The 27698-nt window shown below is 40.0% G+C and overlaps 1 protein-coding gene across 3 annotated transcripts in view; it reads right to left on the reverse strand.

The window, feature by feature from the left end:
• LOC122796327 (maternal DNA replication licensing factor mcm6-like) overlaps positions 1–27698 on the reverse strand; it is a 501477-nt gene that overhangs the window by 380685 nt on the left and 93094 nt on the right. For all 3 annotated transcript variants that reach the window (XM_044064723.1, XM_044064721.1, XM_044064724.1), the window contains exon 4: positions 3992–4241. In XM_044064723.1, the coding sequence (XP_043920658.1) occupies positions 3992–4241 (250 nt within the window). The remainder of the gene's footprint in view (positions 1–3991; positions 4242–27698) is intronic.

A 27698-nucleotide genomic window follows, 5' to 3' on the forward strand; every position in this document is an offset into this window, starting at 1 on the left:
GGTGGAGACTTGAGTAGGAGCAAAAAGCAATAATTTTGTTTTTTTTTTGGGGGTTAAGGAGGAGGCAATGTTGCATGAACCAGTTTTCAACAAGATTAAATACTGTTTGGGTGAGGGTCTGGAGAGCGGTTAGGGACTTAGTTGAACATTTTAAAAGTAGAATCATCTGCATATTGTATACAGGTGGCTTGTGGAATTTTGGCATTTAAATCATTAATAAAAACTGAGAAGAGGGCCTAAAATAGAGCCCTGAGGTACTCCGATGTTAACAGGGAGGTGCATAGATAGATTATTATCCCAGAGTACTGCTTGCTGTTTTCTAGATAGGATTTAAACCAAAGTAATGCCTGTGGGTCAAGGGATAGGGCTTTTAATATGTCCATAAGTAGGTGATGGTTAACCGTGTCGAAAGCTTTTGAAAGGTCAATAAAGAGAGCAGAAGAAAGTTTTTGTTATGATGTTTGTTTATACAGTCAGAAAAAGATAGCAGGGCAGTGATGGTACTATGAAATGGCCTGAAACCATGCTGCCAGTTGGCAAGCAAGTTATTATGGAGAAGGTGATCAAGTTGTTGGTGGATGCATTTTTCCATTATTTTGGCTATTGGAGAGAGTAAGGCAATTGGGCGAAAGTTAGAAATCTCAGTACAAGTACCACTCTTATGTAGAGGGATGATATGGGAGACTTTCCAGATGGAAGGGATTGTGCTTTCTGTAATTGTTCTATTTATAAGGCTGGAAATGGGATAGGCAATGGCTTTAGCTGCTATTTGCAGGTATTCGGCTGGTAGACAGTCAGCTGAAGGGGTGCATGGTTTGAGTTTTTGAAGGAGGGTGCAGACAAGGGATGTAGGTATGGGTTGTATACGAAAGGAGGGAACCGGGATGTTTGTGGTGATTAATGGGTTAGTGCTAACAGGTGGTAATGTTTTAGCTAGTGTTTGAATGGCTTCAATGAAGTAGTTGTTAAAGGCATCAGCAATTTGCTTAGGGTTATTATGGGAGATACCTGATGGGGCAGGAGGTTTAGAGTGCCCTGGCTGAAGTAGCTCGTTAATGCCGGACCAAAATTTTTGTGGTTTTTGCTGTGGGTTTGTTGGAGGTGAAGGTAATAGTTTTTTTTTTATCAAGCAGAATTTCTTTTTTGGTGGCATTTCTTAGCTGTTTAAAAGTAAAGGTGGTCTGATGGGTTTTTGGAGGATCTCCATTTGGCCCAGATTTTATTACGAAGGATATTTTGCCTGTTTTTTAGTGAGCCAAGGTGCAATTTTGTTTTTTTTTATATGGGTAGAGCGAGAGGGGGCATGGTATTCTAGGATTTGTAGGAATTTTGTATTAAAGTAGGTCACCGCTTCATCTTGTGTTTTTGTCAGATTCTCTAAATCTCTGCTTTGCTGACATCCAGTTAGTGCATTTACTAGTCAGTTACTGATATTTACCAAAAAGAAATTCACTGGCTGTCTTTCTAGACTATTTTTACACTGGGAGATCCAAAATGATGCTGTTACACAGTGTGAAGCCATCTTGGAAGTCCAATTTTTCCCCTTCATTGTGCAACTGTAGTTCTATTGTAAGTAAAGGAGGGATGGGAGCCTCTACCCCCCCCCATCTTACTAGAGTGTAGACAATATTGACACCCATCAAAACATTTTCTAGATTTAATCTTTTTGAGTTGTGCTTCTCAGTGTTAAAAATCAAAGCACAACTTCGTGGAGGGTGACTTGACCGAACAAAAAGTAAACTACAGTATGCCAGAGTTCATCATAATTCAAACCAATCAATACTTCTACATAAAGCTTTATGAATAAAACTGCCCAGAGTAGCTTGCACCTGTAATAGTGCACAGTACTACATCCATAATCATTTGCAAATCAGATCCAGTGCATCCTACAGATGATGCACAGAGTGACCTCAGTGGCAGTGCTGCTAGATATTAGACAGAACTTAACTGAGGATCACAGCATGTTACGGAACTGCGTTATTTTCACAGAGTCTTTACATATTTTCACAGAGTCTTTACATTCCACATTATATTCACACAGTGCATCTCTAATGTTTGGGGCAATGGCTGTTTCTGCTCCAGCATACTGTTACATGCCCACAGAGTAGTCACTGTAATGCTCCACCCATTTTTAACATCTTTATTAAAACATGGCATTTTTTTAATAAAGTGACATAGGTACACAAGATACAATAGCAAAGCATACTAACATTTCCTTTTTTAATGCAGTATACATTACAATTTTCATTTTACTCTCAGTATTAAATTGCTCAATTCCTGCCTTCTGTAAAATTTCACACAGACTCTATTCTGCACATATTGTTCCCACAAATTCCATAATTTGCTCCCTTCCATTTTTCTAAGGATTCCATTTCCAGTTTATCTCCTTTACAATATACAGTACATCAATTACAGCTGGTTTAGATTTTGGATTTCATTTTTCATGTAACTGCTTTTTGCAGCCATATTACACTTAGTAAGGCCTTACTAAGCCTGGGCAATTCAGATCTTGTTTCCCAAAATTTTCTCAGTTACAAATTTCCTCACCTAACCTTTATATGAGAAAGTATTCTATAGGACATTTTTAAAAACATCTGTCAACTTACTACATTCCCAAAACACATTCCCAATTGCATCTCTCCTTTCTCATCACACTTCCTGTATTTGCTACACACCTCCTGTATTTGTTACACACCTGAAGTGTTTCTGAAGTCTGCTTGGGGTATAAAAAATTGTACAAATGCTTCCAAGCAAAACTCATCTTTATGCAGCAAAAACTCTTCATCTTTATGCACTTTGCTGCATATTTAAGAATTACACAAAATGCCCTCCCATTCTTCTTTTGTATTATTACCTTTCCATTCTCTTTCCAATGTTTTCTAAATTCCTCAGATTCTTATAGTTATTATGAAATGTTTTATACGTCCTACTAATTATCCATTTTTAACTGCAACCACTGTTCTAGACTCATCTAAAACACCAGACCAGTTTTTTTCACTAAGGACTTCCCCGTCTCTTCCTCTGTCTATACCCTGATACAAATCCCTGGTAAGGAAAGCAACATGCAGTCCAAACTACTACTTGGCCTCATTCCACCAGTATTACCTTTCCTTCTCCAAATCATTTGCTCCTAATATCTTGGTTCCTTTTTATTGGTTCTCTCCAGTAAATTCCAGATCCCTCTTGCCAATTTTCTATCCCCTTACTTACAATAATCCTATTTGTAAAATATCCTCTCTCTAGTCTCATATGGGCTTAGTTCTTAGAATACTTTTTGCTACTTTATGAACAGGATATTTTGTATGGTTATTCTCCCTTTAGGAGCTGCATCCAAAAATCACTTTCCTTAGTCTGTAACCCCCCCCCCAAGTTTCATCATTCCTTTTCACTTTGAGTTAGTTAGTTATCACCCCTATCTTAGAGATCTTCTGTAGTACTGTGACCACCAGGACACTTTCGATCTGCTGCATATTCTTAGGAGTGTTCCAAGTTTCTTTTCTAGTTGTCTGCCAGCAATTACATTACTTTAGGCATGACTATGCGTATCAGGTAGCTTCCAATGTGTGGTTTGATCCACTCAATGAACATTTTCTATTTATGGATTTAACAACATTCACATCTTAGCATCCTTTCTCAAGCTCAGGGCTATTATGTTCTGCTTTATGTCTTACAATCCAGCCAAGTACTATCACGGCTGTTAAAAGAGTTCATTCACCTCAAAATGTTAAGTGCCTCTTTAAAAAGGTACCCAGCCTCATACATGCAAGACAAAAGGTACTGCTGTTTTATCACTAACTGGAGACTATTCCTATTTCAATATTAGCACACATTACTAGGTATAATCTCTGATCTATGTTGCACTAGGAAGATATTGTCAAAAGTTACATATAGCATAGTTGCATTGAATCACCACCACACTTACATTTTGGCAAGTAGCTTTACATGTTTTGAACATTTTTTTCTCATTTAGAAGATAAGAAAAAGTAGTTACCTTCTGAAAATCAACAAAACGCGACTTGTTGGTATCAAGCATGAATCTTTGCCTGTTAGCACAGACAGGGTTCTTGCAGATGCTTGGTTGAGTATACTTGAACTGCTGTTCCACATCTTTTATTACAGACTGGCAATCCAGGCAGAGAAAAGTCCCACTAACCAATTCAGGGTGAACAGGATGAGTCCGCACTACCTGACCACTGATGCGCAAGAGTGTTCCAATTTTTGCTGAAGTCAGTTCTCGAATTCTGTTAAGAGGATAAAGATAAAAGTTTTGCTAGGTCTGGATTCTGACAGTGCCATGCCATAAACTAAAGTTTCTGCATTTATCTGGATGCAACAAAAATGCATCAAAGTGTTAGATGCCTATGCCATAAGCTGAGCATGGCTAAGTGGCCAGGCAGGGAATGATGAAACAAATGACAGACACCAGCTTGCTCATCCCATGGGAAGGGAGGTCGTTAGACCTGCAGCACTGTTGACACCCAGTAATGGCTTGGTCTATCACCTTACGAGATCACATACTGTTGCTACACTGGGAGGGGACCTCCCTGGCTAAAACAGGTATGCACAGTGGAAGCATGTACACCTTCTCTCCATAGCAAACCAGCTGTAGAGAATGTTCAAGTAGCCTGTGGCTAGTAAGAGTTGGCTGCTCCACAGCACTTGCAGCTTCCCTGTTCCCAACCACGTTTCTCATTGCTGGGGGACCAGATGGGCCAATAGGGCTGCCTGGGCAGAAGCAACTGGGCTGCAGATCCTCACCTAGGCTGAGTATGTACTACCCCTGCCTCCACAAAACAAAATGAACTGACAAATCCAGGTAATGGACAGTGTCCTGTGAAGGTGGAAAACTGGGGGGGGGGGTTGAAAGTGTTGGATAATGTGCATCAGAAATGTTAAATACTGTTATCAACCCAATCATTCATATATTCAAAATGCAACAGGTGTTTAACTTGGTCAAATTACCGAGTATTCAAACTCAGGAATACATAAGAATGAGTAGAGGATTATATTCTGTGGTAAGAAATTCTAGACCCATTGTGCACTAAAAGGGGTGTCCTTATCTTGCAGCTAAAAAACACATTGCGTGCAAAATGACTTATGGAGACGTTATGAATTGTGAATATTCAGAATGCTTGAAAACCTCTCCAGAATTTCACAAAATGATTTTTGCCTCATTTTTTGTTCTGTTCCTCATAAAATGTGCATTTTTTCTATCAAATCATTAAGGGTTGAAATCACTAAATGATGGAAACAAAAACAAACTCAAAAGCAAGCATATGCAAAACCTGTTATTCTAGCAATATCTTAAGCATGCAAGAGCAATACTGTCAGAAAAATATGTATTCGTGTATGTATTAGTAATATGCTTAGTGCATTTAAGGCTTGAAAAGGGTTAACACATTTATTCTATTTCACACTGCACAAAATCTGTACAAATTGCAGAAGCTTTCTAACCTTGTATTGTCATGAAATGTGCGCAGCTATAATCTTTGCTTATGCTTTGGAAATTTACAGGGAAGCAGATCATTTCTGCTTGTGTCAGGAAAATAATGAATAGATGTATCACTTGTATTAATGTTATCAGACTTAGACAAGGAGTTCCGCTTGTGCTGTGAGAAAATACACAGCTGCAGAAGCTATAGATAATCAGAACAAAGACTGCTTGAAAATATGAACTGCAATCAGCATTTGCTTGTGCCTAAGCTAGAAAAGTACCTTGAAATGTAACACATGTATTAGAACTACACAATAGAAGCTTGTAACAGGCTAGAGCCCACCAAGGCCAGGTTGTTTTTCTCAGGATGTTTTTCATAAATCCAGTCAGGTCAGCAGAAAATCTGAGTAACATCTGCTGTAGAACAATAATGAAAGTTGTGTTTGATTACGTCAACCATAGAAGGCAATGTCTTGTAGAACAGTATAAGAATAGCATACTTCCTGTTAGTAGTTAGGCAAAATCCTGTATTTGCATGTTTTTGTCTCCTTGCAGCAAATTATTAAATGTGCCTTATCTGAACCTTACGTGTATTGGTCTTTGAAGTTTTTTCCTTTGACAGATTGGTCCTTCGGACCGGAAATCCTCACTTTGCCTCAGATCACACAGGCCAGGTGGCTTGAAACCATACGGGGAAGAAACCACATTAGTTCTTCTCATTTGAAAAGCCCTCCGACTGAATTGTTGTACAAAAGAGGCCAGCCACTTTCTGATCTGCGACTGAAGGACGGGGTTTTCATGAACCAGGTGATCATGAAGGCTCAGGTAAGGTGAATCTACCTTTTTTCGGTTTTAGATCGGGGACTAGATTTGTATTGTTTGTCAGGACTGTATTTTTTACAAGTCAGGGACAGAAAAGATTACTATCTTGTCATAGATCAGGAAAACAGAGTAGATAGGCAGTCACTCTGAAGAGACTAACAAAATCTGTGGTACCATGTTAAAAATAAGGAGTTACATAATGACTAAAAAGGGTAGAACAAAATGGGTAATAACTGCACAAAAAGACCCCAAAATCTGACGTTAACCGAAGACGCAAAATACATGCAGTCACAGCGTGCTGATAATATTGAATACTACTCAAAGTGGATTAATAAGTATGAATTTGATGGTAAATTAGAAAAATCCTCGCTTATCAAACTCGTCAAAGCTTAAAACAGATTCCAAAGGTCGGGTAAAAAAGCAGCGCCAATTAGGAATTCCTCAGGCACACAGGTGGACTGAGGAAGTAAACCGTAGGGAACAAAAGAACAATAATTCAAAAGCAATGTTTTTAGACAAGGAGGACAATAACTTAGTAATAGCATCAGCCCCTCCACCCCCCTTACCAGAATATGAAGCAAATGAACAAGTTAGTCCACCCCCGCGATATCCTGCTGCCACTGTAAATAGACATTACAAAAGCAAAACCGTTTATTAGAGATCCCATCGAGACCAAGTCTCAAACACGGGCAGGTAACTCAAAAGGGGACATTGAATTATATCAAATGGGTAGGCATTCACGATCTATGAGTGAAGAAGAAATATGCCCACTTATAGAAGTACCTAATCCTTAGGCAGGGCAAGAAGGTCAGGACCCAACTATTCTAGTGCATAGACCCTCGACTCCAGAAGACATCCGGAAAGCCACGGAGGGAATTCCCCATCCAAAAGTTAATTTTAGAAAGTTCTTAGAAGATTTACAAGGAATGAGGCTAAGTTATAATTTAAACGGAGAAGAGGTAGAAAAAGTAGTCAGACAAATTGTGGGACCAGACTGGCACATGATTAGTGGCAACTGGAATCCCTGTGATACTGCACACAGACCCCTCCCACATAGCAGCGCAGAACTAGACAGAGTAAAAGGTCTTACAGACCGCATCTCTGAGAAATGGAAGCCTAGGGCAGACTGGACTTGCATTAATCAATGCATCCAACAAGGTGAAACTATTGACAGATATTATGCCAGACTGTTAGAATGTTTTAATAACCATTGTGGAATGCAGGTTCCTGAAGATCAGACACAAGATTCCCCATATGAGCAGCAGTTAAAGAATGCATTTTTGAAAGGCAGCATTGCACCCATAAGCAGTTTTATTACAAAGCACATGGTAGATCGTACAAGCAGGTTACAGTCATTACTTGAATATGCTAGGCATGCCGAAAGGCATTTTAATAACAAAAAGAAAAAGAAAGCCCAAGTATTTTCTGTAGAAGATGGAGCAGAAGTCTACGTAGTACAGTCCAGGAAAAAGGGCAAGAGAAATGCCCAGGGAAACCATCTAATCAGTGATCAGAGAACTTTGAAGGGCGAAAGAAAAGGGGTGAATGTTTTAAATGCGGTAAAAAGGGACACTTGGCAAGGGATTGCAAGAAAAACAAGACAACCACGGAAGACAAGGAGGGTGAGGAGTGACTATATGATAGTCAAGAATCACTAGAAGGGGATAGAAGAGAAAGGACAAATGAGAATGTGATAGAAGTAAAGGATATGACAGAAGAAATAGAGGAAGTTACGGATAGTGAAGAAAATGAAATATTGGATTTAGCTTTATTGAGCTTAGAGCTCTATATAGCAGACACAAAACCAGAAGTTACACTCCTGGTAGAAGGGAGGGAGGGCAAATTATTGTGCGACTCAGGGGCATCACGGACCCTGATACATCCCTCCAAACTGCCAGAGAATTCAACGTCACCTGATTACATACTAGTGAAAGCAGCTAATGGACAGCTGTACTGGGAGCCCCTCTCCTATAATATTGCAATAACTGATCCTGTTTCAGGATTGACCCAGAAAAGCAAAATTGTTGTTTCTGCAAAATGCCCAGTAAACCTCTTGGGCAGAGACTTTATGCAGCTATTTGGTATAGCAGTAGTTCAGACAATGCTGGGTATGGAAGCAGAGCGACAAATTGATACCTTTGCAGTGCAATTGGAGGGTGAAATGTTCTACTGGTACAGCCAGGACTTGGTTACGACTGGTCCAGGGGCAGTGACTGAAGAGTTGATGAATGTAGCCATCAGCAAGTTCCCCTCCCTTGACATTGATAAACAACATTTGTTGCACTGTACACTGCATTATTGTAGCACACCAGGACCTGATAAGGAATATGAGCAAGAACTGTTTAGAAATCGTGAAAACAGATTGATATTACATAATCTGTACTGGGACATGGAAGGGAACAGTGCAGCCAGCTGTTCATTGCCCCGGGAGTTCTTTGGACTCTATAAATCTAATCGATTATCACGTTAGCTTAACCAAGGGCAAGAATGTAAAATGGGTAGACTTAGGAGAAAAAGTCACGAGATGGGAAAAGCAGACAGAGTTAGAACTGTCAAAACAAGGAATACAAATGCAGAAGTTGAATTGGATAACTCAGACCCATCCAGCCATGCACTTGCAGTCTAGCAAGGACAGCTGATTAGCACTCCTATTAAAGGATGAAGAGAATGCCTTACAGAATATACCAGAAGCTCTTTGGTCAACAGGAAAGTCAGATGTAGGACTTATTCGTACAGCGGGACCAGTTACTATCACGCCAAAGTCAGCATTTAGACCTCAGAAAAGACAGTATCCCTTAAGAAAAGATGCAGAGGTAGGAATCAAACCTATTATAGCAGCTTTACTTAAGGAAGGGGTGCTGGTGGAATCTCCTGATTCACCATGTAACACACCCTTATTTCCTGTTAAGAAAGCGAATGGAGAATGGCGTATGGTCCAAGATTTACAAGCTGTAAATGATGCAGTAATACCAAGGGCACCTACAGTGCCAGACCCACACACTCTGTTGAATGATTTAAAACCTCAGAAATATTTTTCTGTGGTAGAAATCAGCAATGCGTTCTTTTCTATACAGATGCACCCAGACATCAGATATTGGTTTGCATTCACATTTCAGGGGAAAAGGTATACATATACGCAACTACCACAGGGATATTGTGAAAGTCCGACAATATTCTCACAAGAAATGGCAAGCAACTTGGGGGGGATTTACCCCACCAAGAGGCAGTCAGATTTTACTTTATGTTGATATCCTACTGGCGGCCCCCACCCAGCAAGATTGCAAAGAAGATACCATAGCGCTATTACAATTTTTAGCCACTGAAGGACAAAGTAAACAAAAATAAATTTCAGCTTTGGAAAAAACAAGTTAAACACCTAGGATATGTAATATCCAAAGAGGGTAGGACATTAGATGAGGACAGAAAAGTAGCGATTTTGCAAGTACCAAAACCCACTACCAAGAAGGAAATGATGTCCTTCCTCGGTACGACTAATTTTTGCCGGAGCTGGATTCCAAACTATGCCTTGGAATCTGCACCGCTGATTAACCTGATATATAAAAAAGCCTATGGCAGCACAGGATTTGTTACAATGGACACCAGAAGCAGAATCTGCTTTCTGCAAACTGAAACAGTTAATAGCGTCCTCATTGGTTTTAGGATTACCAAACTATCAAACGTTTTTTCCAAACTGTAGATTGTAAGCAAGGTTACATGACATCAGTGTTAACACACCAGCATGGGGACAAGCAATGCCCTATTGCTTATTATTCATCACAACTAGACCCAGTGGCATGGTCTTTATCCCACTGTGTACAAGCAGTAGATGCAGCTGCAATGGCAATACAGGCTACGGCCTCAGTAGTTTTGTTCCACCCTCTTACATTGAGAGTGCCTCATGCAGTTATGATTAGCATATCTTTCCCCTGCTAGGCATCTTTCCTGTATGACTATTGTTGATCCAACCTCATATGACAATTGAATGATGCACGACTTTGAACCCCTTCTACCTTGCTCCCAACCCCTGCAGATGGCACACCACACAGCTGCCTGCAGGTGATTGAGCAAAAGATACTGCCTAGAAAAGATCTCATGGATGTCCCCTTGGATGATGCCGAGGTGACATACTATGTGGTTGGCTCGTGCAAAAGGGGTCCTGCAGGACAGAACCTAGTAGAATATGCAGTAGTTTCTGATACTGAGATTATAGAAGCGAAACCTTTACCACACAATTTATCTGCACAGGCATCAGAATCGATTGCTTTGACACAGGCATGTACCTTAGCAAAGGATAAATGTGTGAACATTTTTACTGCTGACAGCCAATACGCTTTTTCTACTGTACATGTTTTTGCGCAACAGTGGGAAAAAAAAAAAAAAAAAAAAAAAAAAAATTCGAGGAATAACATCTACTGGCAAACCAATCAATCATGCAGTTTATTTTAGATATTTTAGAATCTATTCAGTTACCTCAGACAGTAGCTATTTGTAAATGCACAGCGCCTACCAAGCAACAGGATAGGATTTCAAAAGGTAATGAGAGAGCTGATACAGCTGCAAAACAGGCAGCTTCAGAAGTATTTCTTTTGAATGAGGAATTACAACCCTCTGAGATTTTAGACTTAGAAATGTTAAAGACAATGCAGACACTTACCATGCAGGCTGAAAACAAAGATGGGTAAGACTAGGAGCAATTCTTGAAAAGGGGCTGTACATCTCTAAAGGGAAACCGATATTACCATCCAATTTGTTTAGATATGCAGTTTTATTGAGCCATGGGCAATGCCATGTCTCAACAGGGGGGATGGTACAGCTGGTGAACCGAGTGTTCGACAAATGGATTCTTAAACTACTCTAAAAAATTTGTTTAATGTGCCACGTTTGTAACATCATGCACAAGGGGCGTTAAAGCCCAAGCAAGGGAGTTTCCCTACACCACCATATCCGTTTCATACTATCTGTATGGATTTCATAGAATTGAACAAATGTGACAATAAGAAGCATTGTCTTGTCATTGTAGATATGTTTTCCAGATGGGTGGAAGCCTTTCCGACTAAAAATCCAGATGTGGCTACCGTAGTAAAAATCTTCGTTAAAGAAATCATCCCTAGATTTGGCATTCCAGAAAGGATAGACAGTGACAACGGTACACACTTTGTAAACCAAAGCATACAGCAGTTAAGTAAACATGTTGGTATTTCTTTAAAAAATCATTGTGCATATCATCCGCAATCTGCAGGGTTAGTGGAGAGGCATAATGGGATTTTAAAGAGCAAGCTAAGAAAGTTAATAGCAGAAACAAAGAGAAATTGGGTGTACTGTCTGCCCCTGGCACTGTTGAGCATGAGAACAGTTCCGAATGCAAAAGGATCAACTCCTTTTGAAAAACTATTTGGAAGGGCTTATTATATACCTCAGTGGAAACCTCTCATGCCTGCAGACCAGGAAGCAGACTATACACTAGCAGAGTATATGAGAAATTTTTTGAATTCTAAACATCTGTTGCAGTCTAATTCCGTTTCAGATAAAGAACAAACTAGACCATCAGAGGTGGCAGTGGCTCCAGGAACCTGGGTCTGGGTGAAAACAATAAAAAAGAATTGGACGTCACCAAAGTGGGAAGGTCCATATCAAGTGCTTCTGTCGTCATCCACTGCAGTCAAAATCGCAGAGCGTGCCTCGTGGATCCACCTGATGCACTGCAAACTAGTTAAGAACTTTGAACTGGACAAAAATTGTGACATGTCAAGAGCAAAAATGATAGAATCCAGAAAAAACAGGAATGCAGAACAACCATTTCCTCAGAAGTATTGCATAATCATCCTGTTAACTGTACTAGTGACAATCTTTTTGTTGTGGCCATTCCTTTTTCCAGCCACACAAACTGAACTGAATAAACGTGAAGAGTTGCTCAGACTGGCACCCAAACTTCAACACTTACCAGGCAATTAAATGTGTGTATGCTGAGACTTTCAATGTTTTGAATTGCTGGATTTGCACAGCTTTGCCGACAGCATACGAGGGGTTATTAATGACTACAGTCCCCCTAGGGGTCAACGAGACCTGGGAAAACTTGATTTAGGATACCTCAACCATTACATCACAAGATAAAATAGCATTGCATTGTCTATTCCACAAAAGGGAACTGTGTGTTTTTATAAAAATGATACTGTTCAGGTGGGTTGGAGCAATTGCAATGTAACTGTTCCTTATAAATATTACACTAAAGCTAACAATGCAGGTTCTTATTGTAATACAAACTATGATTAATTTCTTGAATTGATGCACAAAACAATTGAAGTAAAACATAATTCTGTTCTCTATAAACTGTCTATAATTGACAGAAAAAATGTTTCAAGCAGGGCGAGTGTACATTCATAGCAAAGTTACTACTAAAGTAGAGGACTGTCATTTTGTATGTGGCAGAAAGGCATACAAGTGGTTACCGGAGAATTGGTCTGGCAGTTGTTTTTTGGGCTACCTGGTTCCAGCCATTCGACACATTGCAGTTTTACCTCGAGGAAAAATTCGGAGTGTCCGAGACGTCATCGAGAAACCTGTAAATCCAATGGGGCAAATCGATGCACGTTGGAAAAACTATCATTCTATAGGCAATGGACTGACACACATGGACTTGAGTGATAGTGTTATATCGTGGGCAGGCATATTACCAGCATATGGAGCAGTGAAATCGATCTGGGAGCTGAGAAAACTTTTTCCGCTCTCAAATTGGTGACCGATGAACTGAATACCATGAGAACTGTAGTGCTTCAAAACCGCATGGCTCTCTACTTCACCCTAGCGGAGAGAGGCGGTACTTGTGCTTTAACCCAGGAGGAGTGCTGTTCATATATTCCTGACCATAAACACGAGATAGACAATCACCTTGAGGTAATTCAGCAAGTGTCGGCCATGACCAAACCCACTGACGGACTTTTTCCAGAAATGGTTTGGGGGGTGAGGTACTATCCTAATGAACATCCTGATTGCCATTTGTGTAGGAATGATCCTACTGGGACTGTGTGTTTGCTGTGGCATCCCCCTGCATGAAAAGACTGATTAAAGACTTTATAGACATGTCCGTTTCTGAAACCTTATATTAAAGTACTGAGTTTGAAGAACTGTTAAAAGATTTGAAAATGCTTTCATAAGTTTAAATTGAATGACTCTCTTAACTGCAAATCCTAAGTGGGAAGAGGTTAGGAGAAGAAAAAACTGTTTATGCTTATTTTGAAAGTAGAATAAAAGTATTAAAAGGGGGGAAATGTCAGAAAAATATGTATTAGTGTATGTATTAGTAATATGCTTAGTGCATTTAAGGCTTGAAAAGGGTTAACACATTTATTCTATTTCACACTGCATAAAATCTGTACAAATTGCAAAAGCTTTCTAACCTTGTATTGCCATTAAATATGCACAGCTATAATCTTTGCTTATGCTTTGGAAATTTACAGGGAAGCAGATAATTTCTGCTTCTGTCAGGAAAATAATGAATAGATACATCACTTGTATTAATGTTATGAGACTTAGACAAGGAGTTCTGCTTGTGCTGTGAGAAAATAAACAGCTGCAGAAGCTATAGATAATCAGAACAAAGACTGCTTGAAAATATGAACCGCAATCAGCATTTGCTTGTGCCTAAGCTAGAAAAGTACCTTGAAATGTAACACATGTATTAGAACTACACAACAGAAGCTTGTAACGGGGCTAGAGCCCACCAAGGCCAGGTTGCTTTTCTCAAGATGTTTTTCATAAATCCAGTCATGTCAGCAGAAAATCTGAGTAACATCTATTGTAGAACAATACTGAAAGTTGTGTTTGATTACGTCAACCATAGAAGGTAATGTCTTGTAGAACAGTATAAGAATAGCATACTTCCTGTTAGTAGTTAGGCAAAATCCTGTATTTGCATGTTTTTGTCTCCTTGCAGCAAGTTATTAAATGTGCCTCATCTGAACCTTACGTGTATTGGTCTTTGAAGTTTTTTCCTTTGACAAATACTAAACGCCAGTCCTTAATTTTGGGCCTTTATCTTTCCCCTCCCCCATTATTTTTTGGCTTTGTCCGGAATTCTTGCACTAAAAGGTAAAGAGGTTTGTTTGTGGAATAATGGCAGATTTTTAGTACCAAGGGCTACTGGCAAGGGAGGGGGATTATACTAGCATGCATATATAGTCCACAAAAAAAAAAAAATGCTATAATGGAGTTAAGAAAATTCTGGGAGAAATGAGCTTTCAGCAAAGAATATTATTTATAGATAGGGAGTGAAATTTGATCTGAAACAGTGAAAATGTGTCTGGGGAGGAGGGCAGAAGGGAAAACAAAGGTTAGATTTTTAAAGAAATTTATGAAAACATTTGGCATGGAAGATGTGAACTCAGTACTAGGAATTCAGATTGAATTTACATATTCCTCAACATACAAAAACTGGAGCTAGGCTAGACAGAATTTACATTTCATAGGAATGTGAATTTGAAGGTTTTGATACATATCCAATAACCATTTCAGATCATGCGCCAATAATAACCAAAAAGCACACAGGGTAATGAAATAAAAATGAGACACTGATGCTTTCCCACCTACCTGTTGAGAGAGAAGAATTTAACGAATGGGTACTGGAAATTATTCAGGAGCTTTTAGAGAAAATAGAAATTTCTTCTGAAAATACAGCTAGGGAATGGGATAAAATTAAAGTGGAGTTTAAAAATAGGATGGAAATAAAAAGGAGATACGATTAAGAAGCAACAAGAATTAGAGGGACTGACAAATGTTAAAGTATTGCAAAATAGGGGTGAATCTCAGAATAAGAGAAGCAGCAATTGCAGAATGCTAAACAGAAAATAAGGGAGTACCTCAATAATATACATGAGTTTAGAAAGATTGCTATTAAGCAACTTTTTTTTTGATAACTAGAGCACAAACTTTTAGCACAATTTGAACAGAAAGTAGAAAGGGCTGTGCTTGGGGAGCCTATAACAAGATAACAAGGGAAGTAAAAGAAATATTTCAGAAAATCTATGAAAGTCTGACTTAAATTAGAGAAAAATGGAAATCAAGAAAAGGTACAAGTGGAAGAAGTTGGGGAGGATGGCCTAATGGTTAAGGTGTTTGCCTTAGAAACACAAGGTGCAGGTTTTGAGTCTCAAGGGATAATTGGCTAGGCTTAAAATGGCTCACAAGGGCAGTTAGCCTAGTACTAATCTATGAACCTATGAACCAATATTTCAAGGTTAGTAATTGAGCCTCCTCTAACAGTTATAAGAGTAGATGACAAAAAATGGCGATGTACAGCCAACCTACAGGAAAGTCCCCAGGAATAGATGGTATTCCTGTGGAAGTTTAGAAGCTAGAAGGGAAAAAACTAAGACCTGGAAGGTTTTATTTAACAAGATTTTCATAGAAGTACCAACATCTTGGAAGAAAGTGGTGGTAGCTGTAATACCTTCAGAGGGTAAAGATCCATCAGACCCAGCTTCATACAGGCCTATTTCAATACTAAACCATGATTATAAAGTGGTTATGTCTATAATGGCTAAAAGAATGACAAAAGTGATGCCACAATTGATAAATACAGATCAGTGTGGTTTTGTGGAAGGGAGGCAAACATTTGACATTAACAGAACATCGATGAACCAGAGAGAAGCAGAATGTAAGAAAATGCCATTATTGTTGTTGGGTCATGATGCAGAGAAAGTATTTGACAGATTAAGCTGGACTTTATGAGCAGATAAATGGAAGCATTTGAAATCCCCGATAGAATTATAAGGATGATTAGGATGATATACGAGGGATCAGAGGTGAAAATTAAAGTGGGTGGGGTCCTCTCTGATAATCTCTGCTTGAGCAGAGAAACCAAGCAGTCCTCTCTCCCCTTGTTATTTGCGTTACCTTTAGAACCATTAGCAAAGAAAATAAGGGACTCAAATTCAAGGATATAATTCGTAATGGTGGTCAAAAAAAGCTGTCTTTATTTGCAGATGACATTTTATAACTGACAAAACCAGAAAGGGACATTAGTCTTGTGGAACATACTAAGACAGTTTCAAATCTTTTTGGGATACAAAATTAATGAAGCCAATTATTTAGCAGTATGGATGGCAAAGGATTCTAGCATGGCAGCTAAGGATATGTGGGAAAAAGACTAAAAAGATAATACAAGAATTGAGAAAATGGAAACTCAGTTGTTTGGATATTGATAGCAAGATACAAGTAGTAAAATGTTTTTGGTCCCTTTACACACGTTGGGCATATTTTTATCAACCAGAGAAGTTGTGGTTAGCAAATAAAGAGCTGAAGGATTTTATCTGGTAGAGGAAAATGGCAAGAATCAAATTGGATAAGATGATTCTTCCAACAGAACAAGGTGAATTGAGATTATCTAAATTTGAAGGGGTATTTCAGAGCAACACAGTTAAGGCTCCTATACATGACACAAGCAAAAAAAGTGGAGAGAGGTAAAAGTATTCCAAGAACCAAGCCAATATAAGAACAGAGAAGAGAGATTCGGCCAATAGGAATGACTGCAATTAGGGATACAGACAATAGGCAAGAGAGGGCCAGAATTTATTGGAGAAAAATGGCAAAGAAACCAAGGTATTGGGTTCAAATAACTAGACGGGGAAAGGTAATAAAATGGGAAGATGGCAAGAACTTATTTGGACTGCAAGTTAGAGATTACCACTCCTTGAGGGGGAAGGCAGAGTATAGGCAAAGAGAAAGAAATAAGGGGATCCTAAACAAAAGACCAGCACTGGTAAAGTTTTAGTAGAACCTACAGTAGAAGTTGCCACTGAGAAAGGAATAAATTAGTAGAGCATATAAAATATTGTATGATAACCAAGAATCAATTAAAGGAGGTTAGAAAGGACTGGGAAGACAGACTGGATAAGCAAAAAAAAAAAAAAAAACAAAATGGGGGGATATATGCATGTCTCCTAAATATGCAATAAAGTCTAGAAGATTTTGCATCTTTGCTTGGAAGGGTTTACATAAGTATTTTTTTACCCCAAAAGTAGACTCCAAATAATTTTCCTCAAGGAGACAGCAAATGTTGAAGGTGTGATGGCGAAGAAAGAGGCAACTGGGAACATATTTTCTGAAATTGTAATGAATTGGCAGACAAAGGATTCCCTGTAGACTGCTCTGTCAGAGATACTGGGTGAGCAAATTGGTGCAACTAAGGAAATGATTTTGAGCTATGATACAGAATCAGAATTGCCTAGACATAGTAAGGCCTTGGTGAGTAAATCATGATAGCTGCCAAAAAAGCAATTACTAGAAAATGGAAGTCAAAGTCTAAACTAACTTTACTAGAGGTAGCAAAGACAGTAACAGAGAAAACTGGAATTGGGAATCAAGGGTAGGAGCAAATCACACAGGAAAAATAGGAATTGTGGGATCAATACTTTTAGAGATACAAGTAATGTATGTTTGCAGCTACAGTTGTGTCAGCATGGCTTGTAATGCACATTTGCAATGGAGATTGTATCGATATGGTTTATTTACACTTACATAAATGCAAGATTGCTTATGTCATAAGTGATAATTTAATAGCAGTTTGTTTTAAAAAAAAGTTTGAGAGAACAGATATCATGCATTAACTTAAGAATTACAGATACAAAGTTTGACACCAAAATACATGCATACTTCTGATAAAATCTACTCATAAGTAGACAAAAAAAACCCCAAAACAGGTCAGTTTATATATGGCTAGATGTTAGGATTTCCCACTGATGCAGTAGCCTTTGGGCTATATATATATATATATATATATATATATATATATATATATATATATATATATATATATATGGATTGTGCCCTGCCAAAAGCTCTGGCTCCCTCTCATCTTCCCTCCTCCAGCAGACATTTGCTTCATTTCTAGCAGTTAAGCCCCCAGTGGAGAACCCTTCCACACAGATTTATCACCCTTTACAAAAAGGTAGATTTTTTAATTTTGTGCTCTTAGCGGCATTTCACCTTTATGAAAACACAGTATTATTTCCAAGATCAGACGCTTCTTGTCCGAGACAGACTGAGACCATGAGAATCTGGTTAGCAGCTAGAGAATCTAACAGCATGAGTTGGGGAAAAAGGGACACCAATACCTAGCAGACAGGGCATCACTGCACAGGAAAGGGATACCCAGTGTTGCTCATGGGTCTAAGGGAACCCATAGTGGAAAGCCTAAACCTTCCCAGAGGCAACCAGTAGCAGGGGAAGCCACTAGTCCAGGTACACATCCAGGACCAAGGGTTAAATGTTTTAAATGCAACCAGTGGGGCTATGTAGCATATATATGTCCATGGAGGCAAGGTGGGGAACAAAAGGTAGGAGAGCCAGTAAGTGGGAACAAAATGCCAGCAGTAAGTTGTCAAGACAACAAGGGTACCAAAGAGGTTATATCCTATCTTAGTAGATGGAAAGAGGCCACTGCTAAGAGAAACCACCTCTGACCTAACTATTGTGAAGCCTGCAGTGGTTAAGGAGGTGCACTACTAGCTTGGGCAGTCTACTCCAGTCAGAGCTTTAGGAGGGACCCCATTGCACATACCTTTGGCTAGGGTTCACCTTGATTGGGAGGGTGGAAAAGGAAGGAAACCAACTACCCTGACTGGGAGGGTGGAAAAGGAAGCCAGCCAGTAAGTGTATTTTAGGATATCCCTGCAGATTTCCCGATAGGGAACGGTTTTGATAATGCAATACCTTGTCGGCATGCAGTTACATGCAGTCAGGCTTGCAGACAAGCATGTGGGTCTGGGTAGCCTGGGTTGGACCCAGGCAGACCACATACTTGAAGTAACCAACTCACCAGTCCTGGTTGAAAGGAGGGAGCTACCCCGTAGCAGTGAGACTAAAGGTGAGCCACAGCTGCTTGTGGGTACTGATGTTCCCTTGGACAGAGTGACTGCAAGGGCAGAGGTGAGTAGTAGTACCCAAGCTGGCAGTACAGCACTGCTGTCAGAGGATACCAGACTTACTGTAGAAGGGAAGCTGGGAAGGATTACAAAGAGAGCAGAGACAGGCTCAGCTCTCAGACTCTACATTGCAAGGCCTGAGGGAGGTAAACTAATGAGGCACCTGATTCTCAAGGGAAGGGGGAATCTGTATACTGAAAGAAAGGGTTACAGTGTAGAGTGGACCCCCTGAGGGAGGGCTAGAGGGTGAGAGCAGTTGGTAGTGCCCAGAGCCTACCATCTGGCACTTCTAGTCATAGCCCATGATATTCCCTTTGCAGGTCATATGGGCATAAAGTGTACAAAGACATTATGCAGAACTTTTATTGGCCTGGGATTTCCAGAGCTGTAACAGGGTACTACAGTGCCTGTGAGCAGTGTCAAAAGGTAGGCAAGAGGTAGGAGACCAGGTGAAAGCTCATTTGATGCTTTTGCCTATCACTTGAGGAGCCATTTCAGAGGTTAGCTATGGATACTGTGGGGCCTCTGATTACCCCAAGTTCTACAGGGAAAAAGTAGAACCTAGTGGTAGTAGATTGTGCTACCAGATACCCTGAGGCAATGGCTCCATCTTCTACTGAGGCAGAAAAGGTGGCAAATGCCTTGGAGATTTTCAGCTGGGTAGGTTTCCCAAAAGAATTGCAGACTGGTAGAGGTGCCAATTTTATGTCAGAGCTGCTGGCTTATCTGTGGAAGCACTGTGGGGTGAAGTACCTAAAGAACACATCCTACCCATCCCCAGACTAATGGTCTTGAGAGGTTAAACTCTCCAGTCAAGACCATGCTACAGGCATTTGCAGACCAGTTTAAGAGGGAGTGGGGCAAATATTTGCCCCAACTGTTTGCTTACAGGGAGGTGCCCAAGGAATCCACAGGTTTTCCACCCTTTGAGTTGCTGTATGGGCATAGGGTGAGGGGACCTCTATATTTGATTCCAGATGAGTGGGAGGGTGAGTGTAAATCCCACAAGGAGTCTTGTGTCATATGTCTTAAACTTCAGGACAAGGCTCAGGGAACTCCTGGGCTTGGCCCAGGAGAACCTGGCAGAAGCCCAACAGCAGAAAGGTCCGGTATGACAGGAATGCTTGAGCTAGAGAGTATGCTGTAGGACAGCAGGTAACGGTTAATTCCTGTCAAACAAGCTGCAGGCAGCTTGGGAGGGAACCTTCAAACTGGTAAGGAAGTTCAGTGATGTTAACTACTAGGCAGGAAGCAGGGGCACAAATTGTACCATGTTAACATAAAACCTTACCATGATAGAGGCCCTTGTAATGAGTATTTGCAGTGAATAGCAGATGACGACTGAGGGGGATCTGGTGACCAATCTCTTCAGTGAGGCTTGGACTGACACCTCAGTGGAAGGTGCAGCAATGTCTCAGAAGCTATCCGCTACCCAGGTCTGAGAAATTCTAGCAGTGTTACAGAAGTTTGGGGACATGCTCACTGGGAAACCAGGGTGCACCCACCTGGTGCAGCACCATGTAGATACAGGTGCCCAAAGGCCTATTAAGCAGGTCCCTTATGAGGTGCCTGAGAGAGTCTGATTCTGAGGGAGGAGATGCAGGAAATGTTGGAACTGGGGTAATCCAGGAGTTCTGCAGTCCCTGGGCCTCCACAGTGGTGCTGGTACCAAAGGATGGCAGCAAAAGATTCTGTGTGGACTAAAGGAAATTAGTCATAGTCAGATGGTTACCCCATGTCTAGAATAGATGAAGCTCTAGAGCAGCTGGGTGGGGCCAAGTATCTTACCACTACTGATCTTTCCAAGGGTTGTTGGCAGGTGGCCTTGGCTCCCAGCGATAGAGAAAGGCCAGCCTTTGTGACCCCTTTTGGCTTGTAGGAGTTCACGAAGATGCCCTCTGGGATGAAAAATGCCCCAATGACTTTCCAGAGGCTGGAAGATCACATCCTAACAGGAGCAGGGGCTACAGCCATTCCTGGCAAGAGCAACTTCAGCACGTCAAAGAAGTGTTGAGCAGACTACAAAGGGCAGGGCTGACCATTAAGACCAGTAGTTAATACAGCAGTGTTTCAGCAGTCTACTGAAGTGGTTTCATTACTTTAGACCTGGTCCCTTCAGCTTGCAGCCCCACCCCCATGACCTACCTGATCGTTCACCCTCGCTACACACTGGCTCACGCCACTCACCTAACCTACCCCCATTCCCACCCACCTCATGACATGTAGATCTTTAGTTAAAAAAAAAAAAAAAAAAAAATCGGGAAAAGCCCTGACTGCAGTCTGCTCCCCTCCCAGCATCTTTCTTGCCTGTGTTACCCCTTCCCCTTCTTGTGCTTCCAGCACTAGTCTCTAGGAACCCAAGGACCCTCTCCAAATACCAGCGGGCTCACCTCACAGCCTTTAACTCCCTGCAACCTCTCTCAAGGAAACAAGAAAAGTAGGTTTGCTGTCCAATTCCTGCCAGTTATACTTTCTACCACTGTACCATTGCTATAGGTGCCAAAGCACGTTCTGAGCTAGGACAGCCAGCAGCCTCCACCCCCCTCTTTAGTACCTTAATACCCCCCATCCTACATAAGCAACTCCCTATCCTAGCTCTCACTCTTCCCCAGTTTTTAATGCAGCTAACTCCCTTGCATATCTACCTGCAATACAGACCTGTCCACTAGGTGGCACCCTTCTCCTAATCTCATGCTTCTCTTCCCGTTTCTTTATTACCTTATTTTCTGTAGTCCCAGACTTGCGTTTTAGTTTCTCACACTTCACCCTATACTATATACGGTCTACTACTACCATTTCTAGGTTCTCTCATCACTGTTTTTACCAACTTCTGACTTATCAAACTTACCTTCTGTAGCCAGTACTGCTGATAGTTTCTTCTCTAGCTGCTTCTTTACCTGTCTTAACCCGCTCCATTTGCCCTGCGGGCGGGCTCACTCTGCTCCCCTCCCTACCCTCAATTCCCATCCACCCCCAGGGGTCCTACTCTATTACTTACTAGCCACACCGCTTCCGCCTCCCATTACGCTGAGGGAACTTCTATTGCTCATCTACTTCCACTCCCATCCTTCTCTAACCACTCCCCTCCCCTCATCTATACCTACTATACTTCCATACCTTCAATTAACACAACTAATATCTTATCCATTCAAATGGATAAATTATACACCACTGCTCATTTCCAACTACTTTTCATACTTGTACTGCTTCCACCTTTCAATTTTGCCTACATACTCTCCCTCCTATGAAGCCCCATTAAGTCAAATTTTCACCATCCTAATAAACTAACCAGCTCTCTTCCTCTACCCATCCTCTTTAACCATGCTAACATAACAAAAACTCCCAGCTATCTGCTAGCAAAATATCATAGATTACTCCACATTAGATATAACAATCTCAGTCCCAGAAGATATCTACTCAGATAGCAGACTCCCAAATCCAAACTCTCTCAAACACCACTCATTAAAAAAGATGGAGACATTCACCCAAACCCAGGCCCAACAACTCCAATCGCTCTCCCAAACACCAACCAATCCATTAATTATTCCATTACTAAACCATCTAATTCACTCCTTGTAGCTCATCTTAATATTTGAAGCATTAACAATAAAACTTCACAACTCCATGCTCTCTTACAAATCTACTCCTTTGACATTCTTTAACAGAAACATGGCTAAAACCTGCAAAGACAATGAAATCATCCCACCAAGGTACAATATCCTGAGATTCGACAGTGTAGCCAAAAATGGTGAGGGATTTGCAATTATATTTAAATCAGGATTACAGTTAACCACTTATGACTTTAAACCACCACTTAATACCAATGCAGAAATTCTCATATCCAAAAACTTCAACTTAATGCCAAAGCCATCTATATTATTTGTATCTATCTACCCTTCAGTAATACCACCATAGAAAATATCCTTTGCTGGTTATCTCAACACCTGCCCCAAGAAACTATAATCCTTGGTGATATAAACATTGATTGGAATTGCTGTAGCAGCAGTCACCCTACCACCCACATCAACCTATATGTTTTTTCACAAACCATTACCTCCCCCACCAGGATAAACAAACAAGAAAGAAAGCACATTAGACTGGATTCTGATAACCGTCCTCAAATATATGAATCTGGAACCCTTCCTGATGACATAAGTGACCACTCACCTACATCATCATCAGGCATAAAACCTATGCTCCCATTCCTGCCATTATCAGGAATATCAGATCCAAAAAGAACTTTAACCCTGATCTCTTCCAAAAAGAACTTAAAGCATGCAATTGGTCTCCCTTAAAACTCCACCAAATTCTGTAACTACCGTCCCATAGCCCTTCTTTCTCCTTTGGCAAAGATCATGGAGAAATGCATCCATAGGCAATTCCTAGACCACCCAATCCAGAATAACTTGCTTTCTAGCTGTCAACATGGTTTCAGAACTTCCCATAGCACTACCACTGCCCTTCTTTCCTTTACCGATTGTATTAACAAAAAACGTAACCGCAATATGCTTTCCTCTGCACTATTTATCAATCTGTCCAAAGCATTAAATATGGTAAATCATCAAATTCTGATATACTCAAATCCCTGTCCTTAGATGCACTCTATTAAATGGTTCCAATCCTACTTAGATAAACGACAACAGGCTGTGCTTTTGCATAACACTATCTAGCCACCTTCCAGTTAACCTCAGTGCACCTCAGGGGTCCATATTAGGACCTCTCCTTTTCTCCATATTCATTAACGACCATCATCAAGCAATTCCCCATGATACTTGCATACAATACGCAGAGGACTCCACACTTATAGCTCCGCTACAACGACCTCTGAACTTCACTCCCTTACCCAAAAAGTATTTAACATTGTGGAACAATGGTTCACTCTCAGTTGCCTTCTCTTAAACCCCCCCCAAAAAAAAACTAAACTAATCTAAACTCCTCCTTTTCAATCCTAATCTTAAGTCCTCTCCCATAGATTTTTCTGTTACATCCACTAATGGTACCATTATATCACCTGACCCAGCTACCAAGCTATTTGGTATTACCATTAACCACCTTACCTTTGACATGCACAACACCACCACTATTAAATCGGTCAACAAAAAACTTGGCTCTCTCTACAGAATTAAACCCTTCTTGTCACCTACAGCTAGAACTATTATTGCACATACTCATCTAATCTCTACACTCCTCTATACCTCAACCATTTTCACTAATCTGAAAATAACCTCCTACAATAACATAGCCAAATGTGCTACTGGTAACCCATTTAGAACTCACCACTGCTTTAATTTAAACCAGCTTGAATTGTTGGAATTACAGAATCTGCTCAAATACCACCAACTAATCATTGCCCATAAGATTATCAACCTTCCAATACTCTTATACTATCCACTATCATCACCCACTATAATAATCTGAAGTCCTTGCGTTCATCTCCGAAACTTCTAGTTAACACATCTAAATCTAACAGGGCTGGGGATTCTCTTCTCTAATACTGTGGGAAAATCTCCTACCCAGTGACCTTTCCTCACTTTCCTCTATATCACTCTTCAAAAACAGACAAACATTTCCTCAGAACACACTGGTTATGCCCCTGTACTAAACCTAATTATCTATTCTACTAGGCTCTGCCTACCCTTTACTTTTCATTAACTCTTCTATCTTCCTTTTTAACCATTTACCTTTTTCACTCTGTATTTTAATTTCCATCCCTCTGAATACTTATTTGTTAAAAAAAAAAACATTATTACTATTACTGAACATTAATCTGCCTCTTTTATTGTGTACTGCACTTGTATATGGAATCAGCCTATATGCCCTTTTTTCATTATGTACCTACATGTTATTTTGAGCCTGCATTTTACATTGTATTTACTTCTGCCCTCTTGAATTATTTCTGTATTAACCAGAATTATCCTTGTATATATACACAACTGAAGTTATTTTATATTGTTTGTTATTTTTTTTTTAATGAGTGTGTCATGGAGCTCATCTCCCCGGGCCTCTACTGAAAATGGACATATATCCAGTTAGACTAGCCCGGTCAACAAATGTAAAATAAATAAAAATCAAAAAATTAGCTTTATACTCTCTAGACCCTGCCCTCACTACACACTAATCAATCACCTAACCAATCCAATTACTTAGCCTTTCCAATCAGCCCCCTCCCTTTCTCGCCAATCAACCACTACCCTTCCTACTCCCCTCCCCTGTTTGGACACACCACCCCCTTCACTCTAATCCTTTCTAGTCCAGTCTACTCCACTTAGCAACCCCCTGTATCCCATTATTTTCCATTCAAAGTATAACTCCTTCCCCAGTAGTCAAATTTCACCCTCCTCTACTCATATCAATCTATATGGCTTCCAACAACTCATATCTTCCCCTACCAGATTTAAGAACTCCACCTCAGACCTAAACTGGATCCTTATCAACAGAGATCATCATAACCAGACTCAATTTGACCCCAAACATGTTCAACTCCACACTGCCCAATATAAACTGGATCTTCTAACCTCCCCCTTAATGATGCTGTTACTGCATTCAACAGCATATTCCTAGATATCCTGAACAGCATGGCTCCATCCAGAAAAATCCGGGTTAAACCTAACTGTGCTCCTTGGCTCACTAAGCAAACACGCTCAACTGAGTCAGAGGGATATTGCTTGGAAAACGCATGTAAAAAAAACTTTAAAGATAAAAATAATTCTTCACCTCCAAACACTGCAGCCCTCAAACTAACCCCCCAAAAATTTGGTCCACTGTCAAGTTTCTCCACCCTAGTACTCCTACCCCCAACACCATCCCTCAATCCTGCCACAGAAACCACTACCCTATTAAGTATTTCATAGACACAATTCAAGGACAAATTCAACACTGTCCCACCCTCTCTTCTCTGCTCCTACCTCACAGACCTGCTTCCTCTAACACTTTCTCCTTTCATCCTGTTCCCCATTTCCTTTATCAAATCCCAACTGAGCAAACACAAACCAACCCTGCTCTCCCTCTTGACACACACACACTTAAAACTGCTGCTAGGTCTATTGCCTACCTTATTTCTATGCTTATAAAAAATCGCTCTATTACCAAGGCTCTCATCCCCAGCATATGGAAATCCTTTTACACAATCCAATTCCACAAGGGAGGAAACTCCACTGACCCCTCAAACTATCATCCCATAGCTATACTATCCCCACTATCCAAGAGACTTAAAATGCATTCAGTCCCAGCATATTTGCTTGAAAATAAGCTTCTAACTCCCTCCCCCAAACTGTTTTAGACCTGACCACAGCACATCTACTGCATTTCTTGCATTCACTCAATGGCCAAAGCACTTGATAACCTACTTTTCTAATTTCTTGATCTCTCCAAAGCCTTTAATACATACAGTCTCCCACTCTGAAACTTAACTAAACTAAACTTTCAGACCTTCAACTTATCCCCTTTCTCCATATCCTGGTTCTCTAGTTACTTATCTAACAGACTTCATTCTAAATGCTGGCAAACTACCACCTCTCCTTTTCTGCCCATCAACACGTGAGTTCTCCAAGGCTCTATCCTGGGTCCCCTCTTGTTCAACATTTTTACTAAAAAACTTACATTTTGCTACTAACCTCGTAACACTTTTACAATATGTAGAACACAGGTCCAAACTAATTAATAAAAAGATAAAGCCAAAAATGAATCCAACAGTTTATTTTAAAGCACTTCGTTTCGTCAATGAGAAACTTCATCAGAAAATGACAAACCGTGCATATTACCCAGCTTAAATACTCCCCCTAATTAAAGTGCTACATACATTTTATATAAATTTTATAAAAACAAAAAACACACCTCCATACAGTAATGCAATAAACACATTTATATCCTTCCTATTACTACTAAAAACAAAAAATTATACATAGAGATATATATATATATATATATATATATATATATATATATACACACACACATACACACACAAATATAAATAAATGAGTGTAAAAATGAGTAAATGTATCTTTCTAAAAAAGATAACTATGTATGTATGTATATATATATATATATATATATATATATATATATATATATATATATATATATATATATATTTTTTTTTTCATTCAACAAACGCAAAGAACAGTACAAAAAATGTCCCAGACTCCACTACATAACAGTACAATACACAAAGAACCAAAAAGACCAGTGGGAAATACATTTTTATAAAAAGAATTCAGACCTCAACCTAAGTACCGAACTAATAGATAGGGTACTATTGAGTCCAGGGTTAACACTGGCATTAGCTCTTAACTGCCACTTTAGTTCTTTTAGTTCTAGAAAATCATTTACAGGACCACCTCTCTCACCTATACAAACTTGTTCTAATATGGGAAACTTGTGTATCCTTGATTTTCCATAACATGAACTGCTAAAGCACTTTATTTCATTATGTAAAATGTCACGATTATGTTGGTACACCCTGGTCCTAATAGCACTGATGGTCTTGCCAATATAAAATCTTGGGCATTTGGTGCACAAAGCCA

This window comes from Protopterus annectens, chromosome 3.part0 (genome assembly GCF_019279795.1).
Source record: "Protopterus annectens isolate FY-2018-M chromosome 3.part0, PAN1.0, whole genome shotgun sequence".
In the NCBI taxonomy this organism is placed as follows: domain Eukaryota; kingdom Metazoa; phylum Chordata; order Ceratodontiformes; family Protopteridae; genus Protopterus; species Protopterus annectens.